The sequence below is a fragment of the Australozyma saopauloensis genome, chromosome 5 (genome assembly GCF_035610405.1).
Source record: "Australozyma saopauloensis chromosome 5, complete sequence".
NCBI classification, from domain to species: Eukaryota; Fungi; Ascomycota; class Pichiomycetes; order Serinales; family Metschnikowiaceae; genus Australozyma; species Australozyma saopauloensis.
Window position 1 is genome coordinate 219069 of NC_086135.1, and position 16114 is coordinate 235182.

Genomic DNA, 16114 nt, shown 5'->3' on the forward strand with positions numbered 1-16114 from the left:
ATCATAAATTCCTTGATGTCCATAGTTGAATATTAGATGGCATGACAATTATTAAAAGAGAATTTTCTCTTCGTAGGAGGGCTCTTGCCAACCCATAAACTTGTAGTATCTTTTCCTACCGTAGAAGAAGACTGCTCCCATCAATAGACATCCAGTGCCTACAGTAGGGAAACACCAATACGGAATTGAACCCGGATCTCTGGAGCCGGTCGGAGGAGGAACAAATGGAAAAACGGCAAGAAATAAGTTTGCAGCGAAGAATACAAGGATGCAGATCCACGGCACAGAGAATGTCTTCAGGTGCTTGGTGGTGGCTCGAGACGCTTGCAGTAGAAGCAGATCAAACTCGGTATAACTATGATCCGATGCTGCGTCTGCGTCTGCATCGACTGTGTAGCTATGGATTGAAGTTGCTGACGAGGCCAGCGAGGACAAAGAGGCGGTTTCAGTAGTAGCAGGTTCAGGAGCGGTCTCCTCTTCAGCTGGCTCGGGAACATCCGAAATTGTAGATTCAGGGATATTCCACTGTTCTTTATCGCTATTGAGCTTGAGATAGATGATTCCAATGGTGATGAATAGATTGATCCAGGTTCCTGGGTAGATGTATAAGTTGACGACGAATTCGTAAATCTCCGAGCTTGGGGGACCCACAAGGATGACCACAGTAATGAACCAATGAAGAATAAGTGAATGATTGATGTCTTCGAAGTAGTGAGAAAATGGGAGATAATTCTCACGAGCCAATTCCTGATTGACGTGCGAATGAGCAAAAGACACCACCATGACGTTCCCAAGAGTCAGAAATGATATAAGAACAGGAAGCAACCGGGAGGTAATAGACTCACCAAAGACCTTGTTAAAGAAAATTCCTGCCACCAAGACACCACTCGATAAGAGCTCTTGTTTAGGAATCACTATAAGGTAACTCACCACCACCAAAAAGTACAAAGCCGTCACCTGGATGACAGATATCGGTGCGATGAAAGTGAGCGCACGATAAGGGTCCTCTAGCTCTTGTAAAACATAGTTTACATTTTCCCACCCCTTGAATGAATAAACCACTTCTAGAAGTGCCACAGCCACAGAATACAGATTGTTGTCGTTCAAGTCAGAAGGAAGACTGACTGTGCTTTTTGGCACAGTTATGAGGCCCACTGCTACGAGAAAACCAATTCCTATAATGAGAAGTAAGATGAAGATCTTAAACATTCCCAAGAAATTGAACAAAGCTGTTCCCTGGTTTGGCCGCCTGATATGAAGCCACGTACAGAATGTAATGCAACCCACACCAATGAGTTTCGAAGGCCAATTGTCCTCCGATTCAGCTTGGTTGCCAGAAATGGCGTACCACAAATACTTACCAAATGCGAACAGATTGCCAGAACTGAAACCCAAAAACACAATTTGAAATGCGTAAATACATCCACTCAAACCTTTTGGGGTCCGGAATACCCGTAGCAAGTAGTTTTTTTCTCCACCATTCTTGAATGGAAGCTTCAATGCATACTCCAAGTAGATTAGGAGACCAGATAAAGTAATGATTGCACCCAAAAGCCACAACGAAAGAAAAAGGGGCACATTTCCGTTACAGTATTTAAAAATAATCGATGGTGTACTAAAAAGACCGGTACCGATCATTTTGTTGGTAATTAGTGAGATACATGAAAGCGTTCCCAACTTTCGGAACTGCTTTTTCGCCGAAGGCGTGAGACGAGCAAATGCCTGTGATTCCGTGGAGATGACCGGAATTAGGGTTGGCATTTTGGATTTGCTGGTGCAATTGGTTGTAATTCAGAGGTAGGTATCTGTGGATTTTCGATTATTAGGGGATTCTTATCAGTCACGTGAGATCAGTCAATACTGGAGGGTTGCAATGATGGTTTAATATGGAGAGTTTTACTGGAAGGCGCATATTTCAATGAATTTTAGATTATATTCTGATTCACATTTTTGAGGGTGTTGGATGTAAGATGAATTTCGGTGATGGATGTGCTTCAGAGTTGAGAGAGGACAAGAGGTATGGCGAGGGATGATCATTTATAATTCATTAGATCTTAGTCTTCGTTTTATATCGCTTCTTTTTTTACCTTTCGACTTTGATTGGCGAGTCAAGCAAGATACCTGCCTTTCCTGCAAGTTTTGGTAGAAACAGAAGAAACACCTGTGTCCGGACGTATAGATTTCGAATGATATAAGTGAAATTTGATAGGGTACTTCTTTGAAAATTTCATACTTGAAATATTCGGTCATTTGTGCATAATCCAGGGATACCCAAGAATCTAATTTCTTTAGGTGTTGGAACCTGTTGATTCTGAAAACCAGGTTTAGGAAGTACGGGGTCTTGAGCCTCACGTACCAAAGTTATGCAATGCATTCCGCTTGTGTGGAATGTGAGCTAATAAGATGATGTCATATCACGTTTAATATCATTGTCACTATTCCTATATATTTAAGACATTTTTCTCCTATTTCAGAGGACAGTGAAGTGTCTTTCCTTCAATATAAGAAAAACCTATAGTTATGAGTCTGATCCATCCTGAAATGCAGGCTGCAGGCGTTGTATATAACATAGTCCAACATTACCTTACTCGCGCGTCCTGCATCTTCTCATGCACTATATTCAAAGAAAGGTACTTCTCTGCCTACTTAAAGAGAAGAAAAAAGTCTTAATGATATAATCTTAGGGGTTATATAACTAAACAACGGAAGCTTCTATCTCCAATGGTCTATCATCGATCGGAGAGTTCAGCATTCAATTGCCATACTACCCAGAATAAGGTCAACGAAGGCAAGCTCACCGAGTGGGATCTTGTCCAAAATAGTATCCCGGCCAGTTGGACTGGGCTCTCTTAACACAAGTCATTATCTCATTGTACCTGTCTCTCCTCAGCAGGAAGAATTTGTTGAGATAGAAGATAAAGTGACCTGTTGACGAAGAGAAAATTAGAAATAGAATCAGTATCCCAATCAATATTGGTATCAAGACGAGAATAAAATAGGTTTCCTTAATGAAAGACCAATAAATCAACATCCATGTGAGCAAGATAGCAAATGATACGTAGAGAACAAAAAGCTTACCCTTGAACGACTCTTGCCTGATCTTTCTCAATTTAGGGTATCCATATTTATTTCTTATGGCAAAAACATACCACACGCCTTGAAACTCATTTTCATAGAGAGCCTTCGAGAGTTCAATGTGTTTGTTCAGTACGAGAATTACTTGATCGATGAGTTGTTGAAAATCTCTCCTCAAGCTTTCGGGCTCTTTGCAATCAGCAGCATCTAAAGATGAAAGACAATTGTAATGGATCCTCAGCTTCAACCGATCAAGCTGCGTGATCCACTCTTTTGGCAGAGGCTGAGAACATCCCACAACGCAATCACGCATCGCGATCATTGAAAAAACTTTCATCCTTTCCCAGTTCAGCTGTGAACGAATTGTATATATAACCCTTAGCAACACTTCCAGCGCAAGTTCTGAGTATTCCAGATGCATGAATAGGGAGGCATAAGGATGTTGAAGACTTGGTATTAAAGGATATGGATGCATGGCTAGGATCTCATTTCGCCACCTGACATATATGGGATTTAAAATTTTGTAGACAAACTCACTATTCTGTAGTTCGTAACTATTGACGTTCGGTTCGTTGATTGGTGGTTCCGAATGGCAGCTTTCCAATTTGGTGACGGCATGGCACCCCCTTGCTTGAAAAGGTAACTCTCCAAATATCATTGAAAAGATGAATATTCGAAGTGCTTTTGAACAATTCCAGAAGTGAGGTGAATTTAGCAAGTTCTTGTTAGTCAGCGAAAGCTTCAAATCCGGAGGTGAAATTGGATGAAAAATGGTTCACTTTGATTCAATTGCATTAGCATACCTCTTTTTATATATAGGGGAGCTGATTATGTCTCATGCTCAATGCGCTATAAAAGGATATGCTTGTACTGCCAGAAAACTCTAGACAGTATAGTTATTGAAGAAATGATAAAATTGATCCATCGGTTCAAAATCATGCCCCCGAATTAGTTAAGGTTAGTAAAGATAAGAATGTATATTCTTACATTTGCTCCTTTGCCCATGAGAGGCATAGCATTTGATGTCCATGAATACTAAAACGAATCGGCTTCTCTTTCTCCGCGAAGGGTCATTGTATGCTTTGAAAATTTTGGCATGTAACCACAAGTTTTGAACGCAAAATTCAATGCGAACACATTGTGGTTGTAGCTTGATGTTCGAAGATTATTCAGGGTATTTGGTGGGTTCAGGAACAAGCTCACCAGGAAGTGAAAGATGGCCATTAAAATCAACTCGGAAGAAATTTTGTAATCACCCCAAAATTTGGGCAAAGTTGTGGATTTTTGGCTGCAAATGCTCCTTAATCCGTCACCTATGCGAGCAACCTTTAAACATACTCAATCTAGAAAGGACTAAAAAGTTCTACAGTTGGGTTTGGTTGGTTTCAGCCAATGATTTGTCTCGAGTCTATCAAAGTTACTAAGTCAGTCTAATAGAAACGGTATCATCAAACGAAATGTTGAATCCGGCTCACGAATCATGAGTTATACTAGGCAAAGGGACATCTATCCAACTGCGAATATTGACGACATGGGCTGCCTTAGCGTTTTGTGCCCATGGATCCCATTCCGTTCGCCTCACTCTCTTCCACCAACAGTAACCGGAACCCCATGAAGGATCGGGGCCAAACTGAAGAGATGGCCAGTCTGATCTAGCCACATTCAATGCTTTTGAAGCGATCTCATAGATTTCTTTTCTTGGGGAAAAGAAAGAGCACAACCAATAGACAAATTGTCCTGATGACCACGACAAAACATGAAGTGCAAATAAAAAGACTAACGTACCAAAGATAATATACAAATGGATATCTATGTTATCCAAATCCGGCTGGAAGATACAAATATACGCAAATGGTATGATGAATGCGTCTTCACCTTTGACAGGGGAATTAGCGATCAGTTCTCTGATCTGCCTCAACCGCGTGAATGTGTACTCACTTCTGATCTTGACAATATGCGACACGCCTGCGAGATGGTTAGCATAGTACACTGTGCGTTCTTCAATCCAATCATGAAGTAAGTGAGTCAAGTTTTCGATGGCCCTTTTGTGGGAAGTAGTCAAACATGGCATGTTGAGCATTTTGAACTCTTCCTCCATATTCTTGAGGCTCTGGTCAAGATCGCGGCGCAATGCGTCTAGTTCTGAGATCCAGATTTCCATAGGCGGAGGGGGTGGAGGTGCATACGTGAAAGACCTGTTTTTGAATTGAACCAATTCACACAAAGTATCGACTTCCCAACTTTCATGTAGGGATATAATTTGTACAAGATCATCCAACAAATCTTTTGCAAACTGACCATATGCTTGCGCCATCTTGCGCGTGACATTTGGGTTCGTGTAAGACTCTATCACAGATGCATCGAGGATATCTTGGGCATTGAATTTGATGTCGTAGTAGAATAGCAAGTTTGAGTCCTTGACTCCATAGTCTTGCCTTCCTTGCAATATTGCATGCTCTTGATCTTGCTTTATTCCTTCCTGAGTAGTTGCGTGATCTTGCTCTTCCCCTTCTTTGGCAGTTTTGGGATCTTGCCTCTCAAGATCGGGCAAAGTCTTACTTGCACGATTGCAGTGGAATATGTTCATCATATCTGAGTATTCTTAAGAGTTTCGTTGTATCTGTTCACACTACCCTGCCACAGCGAAGTTCACAATAGAAATATACCCCCTCTCTTGCTTCTTATGTTCAGTACATTATGCCAGTGATGGCGATAATTCTTTCGGGGAAATTTTGCACAGCCATATAACCTCTAAAGAGTCTGACTCCAGAATTCCACAGCGTTCGCCTAGCACTGTGGTCTGACCACAACACATTAGCGATCGGGGTTTTAAGTTTTGGCTTTGTTCACTTTAAAGAGAGCCTAATTTCGAGATTTTGCCTGGACATATCCAATTATGTGACACATTCTGGAACTCTTTCAAAGCTTAGTATTTACCTGTGCCTGCACATTGTTGTATCCAATAATTTATGTAAGAACTATTCTCGTGGTACGGGTTTTGTTGGCATAAGTGATAATGGACCTGTAGGCATAGAGGTGAACGTGCCCCGGAGTTTCATTCAAAGTGACCTAGTTCAAGGGATTTAATTACTGTGTAATTGGTTCTCTATGTTTTAATCAAAAGGACAGTAAAATTAGGCAAATAGCTAAATGTCCTAGTAAACATGGCTGATGATCTCCCTGTGGGACATCCTATTCGAGCACCAATGCAAGAATACAAAGACTTTAGACAATGCCAGGCAAGCAAACCGATACAGTAGATCCAGAGAAATTTGGATTCGGGTGGTCTTATATCAATTGATCAAATACTTGACTGAAGCTTATTGTGTTCTCAGGTCATCAGCGATTTTGGATAGTCGACTGTCAAAGTGGTTTGACATCTGTCGTTTGAGCTACAGGACTTTTGAGACAGGAAAGGATTACATTTGGTAAAATAAAGGCAGAGAGTGAGCTAAAAATACGTGCCATCGCTGAGTGTTCTCTAGTCGGCTATTCTGTATTGTGTATATCCATATCATGGGATACTTCAGAAGCGTTTGCTTTCTTACATTATCTTAGCAACGAGGGGGCAGTGCTCCTAGATGGATTCGTTGAATTATCTTTCACATGCTTAGTTCTGAGACCTCATGAATGTGGTGGTCTCTTCGACCTAGTGCTACTGCATTGACAGAACGAAGATTCTACAAATAAAGGATCAGTAAGATCAATCCTGTGCTATTTTTATTAAAATCCTGTTTGAATGTGATCAGTAGATCCTTGCAACTCTCATGGCCGATGCGGGATTCATGTCCTCAAGTGGAGTCCAGTAGACCGAAGCACTCAGGTTATTCGAACCGGTTCTTAACCCGCGTTCATCATCAGCAGGGTTAATTGAGGATTGATCCTTCAATGGTATTTCCTCCCATAATTCGCAGGCCGTTTCATTGTATACGTTCGCCTGAAGTGAAGGGTCCTCTAGCTTACCGTGCCACCAGAAGCACCACGTAAAACTTTTGCCATATATATCAGAAAGCCAGCTCTTTTTAGTTTTATCGCTGCTCTTCTTATTCATAAAGAACTCTTTTAGCCCTGAGGTACCAGATAAGAGACAGGATACAAAGTACCATGTCAGTCCCGTTGAATAAGCTAAGACTGTAAAAAGCAAAAGAGCGAGTGCAACATAAAATTTTATCCTTTCTGCAAGCCTCGGATAGTTCTCAGAGATTGACAGGATGTACTCGAGCCCCACAGTGGTCAAATATACCAAGGTCCCGGATGAGACGATCAGTTTGCCCCAAGCTCTTAATTTGGAAAATCCAAATCTAAATCTTATATAAAAAGTCACCCATGCTCCCTGATAGTTATCTTCATAAAGCTTCAGGAGAGCATCAAGCCGACCATTGGCTGAACTTAACAACTTTTCAAAGAAAACATTCAATTCCTGCTTAGCGCCATATGGCAATTGATCTTGCTGACGATTTGAGGGCAGAAAGCAAATTTCTTTGATATCGTTTTGCAAGTCAATGAGTCCCTCCCTCCAAAATTTGGGCTCTGGTACTGTAGCGCCACGTACCGAATTTCGCATTTTTCCAAGCATGTCCAAGTTGTCATCTTCAATTTTTGCGTGTTCAAGAATTTTACCCAATAATTTATCCCGACCTTTGTCTATTACTTCAATCATAGTTCTCCGATCTGTCTCGGAATAACATTGCCTTTCCCTGATTGACCTTTTTGTGTCCCGGGCATTTTTTAGAATTTCCTTCTCCCAGTGCATGTACTTCTTGTTTCTATGATTCTTAAGTGTAACAGGTTTGGTGCCCATCTTTGGATTGCTTTGGCGTGTCAACAAGCCGGGGATTAAGGCCATGAAGGACATAATCATATCGATTATGGGGAGCCAACCCGCAAAAAAAACAAATGGGTTCATTGGAGATTGTTTTTTTGTACTCTTTCTGCTTTAGTTGAAGTAAAAGTGGTGGGAAAGGTGTACTTCCAAGACACAGAAGTAAATTTGCAGCCAGTCCGCGCGGGTAATTTCAGAAGCCACTGTGTGCAAGCAAACACAATCCACAGAACTTGGAAGAATGAATTTTGCTTTTCATGAGTATTTTCAAGGTCAACAGAAAAGAAAATCGTCACTGAATTGTTTTACCAAATTTGAAATTCTACTTATTAAGTGATTTGTCTCAAAAAAGTACTTGACTGAAAGACTCTATCCAACACCATCATGTTTCGCTTGCATATATCTTTGTACTCCTAAACTTGAGCCAAAGCGAACGACGAGTATCATTCATAAGGATCTCACTACAATTCCATTTTGGTAGCTAAAAAATCTGTTTCAAAAAAAATAACGGTAATAAATATCTACCTTTTCTTTTCCGTCAGATAACTCTCGGTGGCCAAGCTGGCTAAGGCGCGAGACTGTAATGTATTGTAATCTTGAGATCGGGTGTTCGACTCACCCCCGGGAGAGTTTTCTTTTTTTCCATTTTCCATTTTTTCTTTCTTTTCTAAACTGCTGGATGAAAACAAATTCATTCTCGTTGTAAAACTTTATTTATATAAACCCACTACCTGAGTTAGACCAGACTCCCACCCACCCAATGAGTACTGAGAAGATTAAGAGAACCAACGGCACCCGTCTACCAAGAACGTTCTAAAAGCTGTTCCAAATAAGGATCATGGGATCCTCCTTGATTGTCCAAGCCCAGAACAGCTTCAGTTAAGCAGCGCAAATACTCAATGTTCTTCCCGCTAGGACCCTTGCTTGTCCGAATCACCTCTGCCGTTTTGGCAAGAGATTCTGGCCCAACGAAGGATTCATTTTGTATGGTGCCAATATATACAGTGGACTCGATTTGCAGTTCGCCAGTGATATCTTTAGGAAGCTGAGCCAACACCTCAGAAGCAATGGGACACATATCCGGTGCTTCATGAACGTTGAAATGAACGGTATGGGTAGAATAGCCATCTTGTTCACGCACATCCATATACTCTTTAACTTCGTCTACATTTTTTGGTTCTATATAGTAGGCCACACACCACACGGTCAAGTCCAGTTCCGACAACGACGCGAGATCGGTCTGCTGCCCCGAAAACTCAAATTCATGAACATCGTCGTGAAATTGAGGATTCTCCTTCAAATCCTCCAACGACACTAGCGTTACCACTCTTCCAGGAGCTTGCGGAGTACCTCTATGGTCAGATGACGACTGCCAGAACCGTCTGATATAGCCATTGAGAGTGCCAACCACCCGGAATGCATATAGAGGCGGCGGCTTGAATATGAGCGAGCCATATCCGATGATCCAAAGGCCTGATTGAGTCATTGATGGTGTTTCAGGTTGAAGACGGGAGTGAATGTAAGTGTTACAGACGTGGGCCACCTGCAGGACACTATGTTCCCAAAGAGTTCCGTGATTGATCAGGTACAGACAGATCATTGAGAGAATGGACAACATAAAAAATCCCAGATTAATCACTACTGTTACAAGTTGTTTAAGAAAACAGATAACAAAACCAATTTAAACAAATCCCCTATTGATCATATACCATCGATTGGACATCCATCATCCTGTAGCCAAGACATTTCCATAGATGATTGGGCTCTGGGCTTACAACCGCCCTGGAAAGTATCTTGATCTTGCGCTATTCGAAAAGAAAATGAAACGGAAGTATCGCTAGCGATACTTATTTCTAAATATTTTTCAAGACCTTCTTATTTCCACTTTCTCCCGCCATTGCCCTCTAGTATCTATTGTCTCAGATAAGAAAGCTTCGACTTGCGCCTGCACAATCAGCTACTCTAATTTCTCTATCCTACTTATTCTTTTTCCACAAACACCATGTGGGATAAGCTAGAAGTATGTACTGGCATCAAATGATAGGCATGGGCTCATTTACATAGTCCGATTATATATAGAGGCTCGTTTCCGCCGTTCTTTTCCCGCTTTTGAGCGGATGTTTGTCTGTTTATACTAACCAAAGGTGGAACAATCGCATATCGTCTATGCCTGTATCGGTATTTTCTGTACGCTTTTTTCGTTGGCGTCTTTGTTCGTCAAAGAGAAGTTGTATATTGGCGAGGCCACTGTGGCAACCATCACAGGTCTTATCTTGGGTCCTCATTGTCTAGATTGGATTAATCCGCTCTCTTGGGGTAACCTGGACTACATTACACTAGAAATATGTCGTATTGTGCTTTGTATACAGATTGTTGCCGTGGCGGTCGAACTTCCGCGGAAATATATGAAGAAACACTGGGTCTCGGTGGCTATTCTCTTGCTACCCGTGATGACCGTGGGATGGCTTGTAGTGGGTCTCTTCATCTGGGTGCTCATTCCTCACTTTGACTTTCCTTCTGCGCTATTAGTTTCTGCGTGTGTCACCGCAACGGATCCTGTGTTGGCTGCTGCAGTGGTGGGTAAGGGTAAGTTTGCCGAGAGAGTTCCTGGCCACTTGAGAAACTTGCTCACTGCAGAGTCTGGCTGTAATGATGGAATGGCATTTCCGTTTATCTTCTTGTCTCTTTATTTGATCACATACCATGGCCAGCCGGGCGAGATCGTGAAGCATTGGTTTACTTTGACTATCCTCTGGGAGTGTGCATTTGGAGTGGTTTTGGGTGTCGTCATAGGATATCTCCTTAGAAAGGCCCTCTTTTACGCCGAACGCTGGAACTTAATCGACAGAGAGTCCTTTTTGGCGCTCTTTGTGTTCTTGGCCCTTACTTGTGCCGGTGTAGGCTCGATGTTGGGTGTAGACGACCTTTTAGTGTCGTTTGCTGCAGGTACTACGTTCGGTTGGAATGGTGATTTTGCCAAAAAGACAGAAGAATCGCACGTTTCCACAGTCATTGATCTCCTTCTCAACTTGACGTTCTTCGTCTACTTTGGGCTGATAGTGCCTTGGCCAGAATTCAACGATGCCTCGTTGGGCCTCAATGTCTGGCGTTTGATCATTTTAGCTGTCGTGATAATTTTCTTGAGAAGAATTCCCGCAGTTTTGGCTCTAAAACCTTTCACACCTGACATCAAGACTTGGAGAGAAGCCTTGTTCTGTGGCCACTTTGGTCCAATTGGTGTCGGTGCCATCTTTGCAGCTATTTTAGCTAGAAAAGAATTGGAAGATCATTACACCACTGAGGAAACTCCTTTGGCTCACTTGCCTGATATCAACTTCCCTCATTACCAACTAATCATGGCAATATGGCCAATGGTCTGTTTTATTGTTATAACTTCCATCGTTGTGCATGGATCTTCGGTTGCTGTGTTAGCTCTTGGTCGCCGTTTGAACCGGATGGCCCTTACAATGTCTTTTACGACCACAAACACTCACGACCAAGGCCCATCTTGGATGTCGCGTTTGCAAAAATTGGAACACACTTCGACCCTGTTTTCATTGCATAGAATCGACACTAATTATACTACAGATGAGACCCCAGCTCCCGAGCTCCCACGCACAAACACCATAGAGACTTCAGGAGTCAAGGTCAGACCTGCTGGAGGTGCTCGCCGGAAGAGAATGAAGAAGAAGCTGGTCAAGAACAGAAACCCTCAGGATGGAGAAGATGTTCTGAATCCAACCACCGAGAGACAGAGACCTGCAACCGAATTCCTACAGCTCGGACGGGTCAATTCACAAATCTCAAGTCAAAAAGAGCAGGAAGGAGACGAAGAAGTCATCGACATCGAAAACAATACCTCTTCCTCGCCTTCATCCGTTCCACAACTCAAAGTCACTGGAGCTGAGAAACCAAGCCCAGAAACTAGCAAAGATTTTGGTGATTCTATGGATAGCGAGACCGAATCTATAGCCTCAGCGCCTACGATACAATCCATATCGCATTCAAAGAAGGAAGAGATTGCTCAAAATGCAACCAATATCTACGAAGAGGGCCTGAAAGTTATTTTTGAAGACGCGCATGGTGAAGTCATCAAAATCATCAAGACCAACCAGGAAGATCGTGATGACTTGTCTGATGACTTGGTCCCTCGTGACGGGCAGGACATGAGTATACATTCTATGGGTCTGTTGAGAAGGCATATGTCTAATTACCTGGTCCTTTCCGATAAGTCGGAAGATGATGATGCAGATCTGACCAACATTGGCGGCCTCAGAAAGACTTTGGTTCGCAAGGACGAAAAGGGTAGAGGTAAGCGTTTCTATGCTCACCAAGTCGATGATATTCTTATGGTTGAAAACGAGGACGGTGACATTGTGAGACGGTACAAATTGAATCGTCATACATCCGCTAAGACAAAGGCACGGTCTGGACTGATTGTCAATCGCGCCTTATCTATGGTTGGAATCAAGAACAAGGATAAACCTCCCGCTAATGATGCAACCGATCCTGATACCCCTAAAGCTGTGGCGACGAGTAACGTGTATGCTGAGCCAGATATGCTGGGCAACGCTGATCCGCGTATGACGGAGAAAGTGAATGCTTTATTTGATCCGAATGCACAGGCGGCTAGAAAGTCAGCCAAGAAGTCTAATAGAAGTGCTCGTAACAAGGAGAGCAATTCTGAAAACGAAAAAGTCGAGACAGAAGTCGAACGGAAGCGACGCCTCGCTGCACTCGGAAGAATCGATGCCGATAGAGATGAGGAAGACGAAGAGAAATGAGGATACAGCTGATTAACATATTTCATAAGTAATAATTGCATTTTTGTGCAGCCTTCAAAGAGGCTGGATTATATATATACGTAAGTAGTACCAGACCCATTAATTACTGGTTAAACCACTTAATTTTTCAGAAACCAGATTTCACACGAAATCATTAAATTAATTTTAGTAAGTCCTTCCCAGATAAAGCAAGCTTAGGCGTTGACGAAAAGAGCCAAAGCAGCCTTGATGGCTGCGACACCCTTCAACAAGTCCTCCTCAGAGATGACCAAAGGTGGGGCCAATCTGATGATGTTGTCGTGGGTTGGCTTGGCCAAAACACCTTGGTCCTTCATCAACAAACAAAGGTCCCAGGCAGTGCCCTTGGTCTTAGAGTCATCGATAACGATGGCACACAACAAACCCTTACCTCTGACTTCGGTGATGACACCGTTGGACTCAGTCAGCAACTCGTGCAACTTGGCGCGCAAAAGTTGACCCAAGGACTCGGCTCTGGCAGCCAAATCCTCGTCCTTGACGACCTTCAAGGCAGCCATGGCAACGGCACAAGCCAATGGGTTACCACCATAAGTAGAACCGTGAGAGCCAGCAGGCAAGGTCAACATGATCTCCTTAGAAGACAAGACGGCGGAAACAGGGTAGACACCACCAGAAATAGCCTTACCCAACAAGATAATGTCAGGTCTGACGTTCTCGTAGTGCTCGTAACACAACATCTTACCGGTTCTAGCGACACCGGTTTGGATCTCGTCACAGATCAACAAGACATTGTGCTTCTTACAGAGCTCCTGGACCTTGGTGAAGTAGCCCTCAGGAGGAACCACAATACCGGCCTCACCCTGGATTGGTTCCAACAAAAGAGCGGCGATTCTGTCACCAGCGTTGGCGAAAGCCTTCTCGACGTCCTCAATGACACCGTATCTCAACAAAGTGCCCTTTGGCTCGCCAGGAATTTGTGGGCCGACACCGTTCAAGTATGGACCGAAGTCGGTGGTGGCATCTGGATCGGTGGACATGGAAATAACACCCAAGGTTCTTCCGTGGAAGTTGTTGACGGCAGACAAGATGATGGCCTCGTCCTCCTTGATGCCCTTCTTGACGTAACCCCATTTTCTGGCCAATTTCAAACCGGTCTCGACGGCCTCGGCACCGGTGTTCATTGGCAAGAGCGACTCGTAGCCAAAGTACTCGGTGATGTACTTGGCGTACTCACCGAACACATCGGAAGAGAAAGCTCTGGAACACAAGGTCAATTTCTGAGCCTGCTCGGTCAAAGCAGCCACAATCTTAGGATGGCAATGGCCCTGGTTGACGGCGGAGTAAGCGGACAAAAAGTCCAAGTATTCCTTTCCCTCAGGGTCCCAAACGTGGGCACCTTGAGCCTTGTGGAAAACCACAGGCAATGGGTGGTAGTTGTGGGCCGAGTACTCGGACTCGTATTGTTGTGCGGTAGCAGAAGAAAGCATTCTAATTAATATGTGGATGGGGGTGAAAAACTATGAGGGGCAGGAATTGGTGAGGGTGTACCTGTCATATTTATATTCTCAACCATCGTGGGGTCGGGTCGCTCTATCTTGCCTATAGGGCGTGGGGCGGCGTGGGTTGCCTATAGCGTAGGACGATAAGCGGGTGCCGCGAGGATACGGAGTGTGTGGTTTTTGGAGGGCAGCGGAACCGGGGCGCGAAATGGGAGATTGGGGGATCGAAGAAACTAGGGAGAAAAGTGTGGGCGAAATTTATTCTAGTTGGTCAAATTTCTGTTTTGGGTGGGAATGGTTTTGGGTAGCGTTTTGGTTTTTTTCTGTTCCACTTCTGTTGCTTGAGTTGGTGGAGTGGGTGGAGCTTTTTGTCTGGCGCCGGAATGGACCCTGGCTCTGGGGCCAAGACTGGAAGATGATATAGGTGGTGATAGATGGGCGCAAACTGATTGGTTTTTGGTTTTTTTTTGGTTTTTTTTTGAGAGAGATTAGATCGTTTTCGCCCGATGTTTGGAGCTGTGTTGAATTCGAGTGCTAGATTGGTGTTGAGATTGTATTTTGCTGGTTTCGATTGAAGTATGGGGTCTCTGGTCAGAACAAGTTTTTGCTCATTTTCTTTCACGAAGAGCAAATTCTGTATTTCCACAGACTCTCAATATTGGAATCTTAGCTTCCTTGCCCAGTTTTCATTTTTTTTATTAGCAGGTGTTGCTCCGTTTTTGCGCTTTCCCACTTCTATACCTCCGGCTGCAAATCGCAAAAGAGGGGTGGAATGCTGTTTCATATCTGAAACCTCTAAAGGCAGGAGCATACGAAGTGAAGAAGGAGAGTGATCTACAAGCAATTTTAAGCCGAAGTTTTCAAACTTAGTCATATTCACATTTTGTTATCATCGAGTATGTTTGAGTACTCCGATGCAACTTTTTTTTTTTTCGTTGAACGTTATGTGTCATCTAGCGGAAAACGGCTACCATGTAAAATAGACGGTATGATAGATGTCGATTTGGGTCAAAATCAACGTTTCAAGAAACAAATTTCTTAAAAAAATCCAAGATCATTATTCAAGAAAATCTGCGACACAATATTCCTGCTTTCAATTGGTATCATACTGCTTTGTCTATAGGTAAGGTTCATAAGGTTCAGCAATCCAATTTTCTACTGTGGTAATCAATTTAAATACGATAGCAAAGCGCATCACAAGGCTTTCCGAAAAAGTGGAAGTAAACCAGTTGGAAATGTGGCCTACTACCAATCTTCGTATGTTCATCAACAAATGGCAAGCTTCTTGAACATCCTCCATCAGCATCCTTTCATTACAGCAATATCATTGGCCAAATGTGATATTCGTTTAGAATGATTCTCATCAATTTTAGTGAATATCGTTCTGTACCCAGTTAACCTCTCTTCTGGCAGAACGACGGTCCATCTCCACTAAGAGAAAGACTTCATTTTAATCACAATAAAATACATTTTTAAAAAGTACAAATCCAACATATCTAGACTATCAGGAAAAAACTCATATTTCATAATTCTCACACTCGACGTATTCCCCCTTACCGCCTACCAATCGCGGTTTGCAAAATTTTATGAGCCCATCCCTTCGCGTGCAAAAATGCGAAACACACCAATCAAATTTTCACACACTAAAAGAAATGCAAAACCAAATTTTAGAGATGAGGCCCCCTCTACACCAATTCCCAAAATGTTTCTTCCTAAACTGCTTTTTTCTCCCTCCACACCATAGATCCTCCCACTAAATCTTCAAAACTCAACCTTCAACCTGACATCATTTTACCGTTAGATAGTCTATATACACACACACACAAACAAACACTGTTTACTGCGCAAATTTTTTATCACATTTCTTAATAGCATTACCGATTAGCCCACTTTGGTACTGCAGACAGACGGCCCCTTCATCATACCTTCTCCTCAATAGCACCTACAACTAATTC

General features: G+C 42.9%; 6 protein-coding genes and 1 non-coding gene across 7 annotated transcripts; 2 read left to right on the plus strand and 5 right to left on the minus strand.

Moving 5' to 3' along the window:
• Positions 1 to 51: 51 nt before the first annotated feature.
• On the minus strand, positions 52 to 1761 carry PUMCH_003988 (uncharacterized protein; the record flags this gene model as incomplete). Its single annotated transcript, XM_063022941.1, has 1 exon — positions 52 to 1761. One exon carries the CDS (start codon positions 1759 to 1761, stop codon positions 52 to 54), a length of 1710 nt encoding a protein of 569 aa, XP_062879011.1.
• A 2785-nt stretch (positions 1762 to 4546) lies between these two features.
• PUMCH_003989 (uncharacterized protein) lies at positions 4547 to 5665 on the minus strand (the record flags this gene model as incomplete). The annotated part of the gene is made up of 1 exon (XM_063022942.1): positions 4547 to 5665. One exon carries the CDS (start codon positions 5663 to 5665, stop codon positions 4547 to 4549), a length of 1119 nt encoding a protein of 372 aa, XP_062879012.1.
• A 1155-nt stretch (positions 5666 to 6820) lies between these two features.
• Positions 6821 to 7981, minus strand: PUMCH_003990 (uncharacterized protein; the record flags this gene model as incomplete). The annotated part of the gene is made up of 1 exon (XM_063022943.1): positions 6821 to 7981. The coding sequence occupies one exon, from the start codon at positions 7979 to 7981 to the stop codon at positions 6821 to 6823; it is 1161 nt and encodes a 386-aa protein (XP_062879013.1).
• A 462-nt stretch (positions 7982 to 8443) lies between these two features.
• PUMCH_003991 lies at positions 8444 to 8526 on the plus strand. Its single transcript has one exon. It is a non-coding gene; the product is annotated as a tRNA-Tyr (tRNA).
• A 170-nt stretch (positions 8527 to 8696) lies between these two features.
• PUMCH_003992 (uncharacterized protein) lies at positions 8697 to 9515 on the minus strand (the record flags this gene model as incomplete). The annotated part of the gene is made up of 1 exon (XM_063022944.1): positions 8697 to 9515. One exon carries the CDS (start codon positions 9513 to 9515, stop codon positions 8697 to 8699), a length of 819 nt encoding a protein of 272 aa, XP_062879014.1.
• A 787-nt stretch (positions 9516 to 10302) lies between these two features.
• Positions 10303 to 12681, plus strand: PUMCH_003993 (uncharacterized protein; the record flags this gene model as incomplete). Its single annotated transcript, XM_063022945.1, has 1 exon — positions 10303 to 12681. The coding sequence occupies one exon, from the start codon at positions 10303 to 10305 to the stop codon at positions 12679 to 12681; it is 2379 nt and encodes a 792-aa protein (XP_062879015.1).
• Positions 12682 to 12875: 194 nt separating this feature from the next.
• On the minus strand, positions 12876 to 14147 carry PUMCH_003994 (uncharacterized protein; the record flags this gene model as incomplete). Its single annotated transcript, XM_063022946.1, has 1 exon — positions 12876 to 14147. One exon carries the CDS (start codon positions 14145 to 14147, stop codon positions 12876 to 12878), a length of 1272 nt encoding a protein of 423 aa, XP_062879016.1.
• Between the last annotated feature and the right edge of the window lie 1967 nt (positions 14148 to 16114).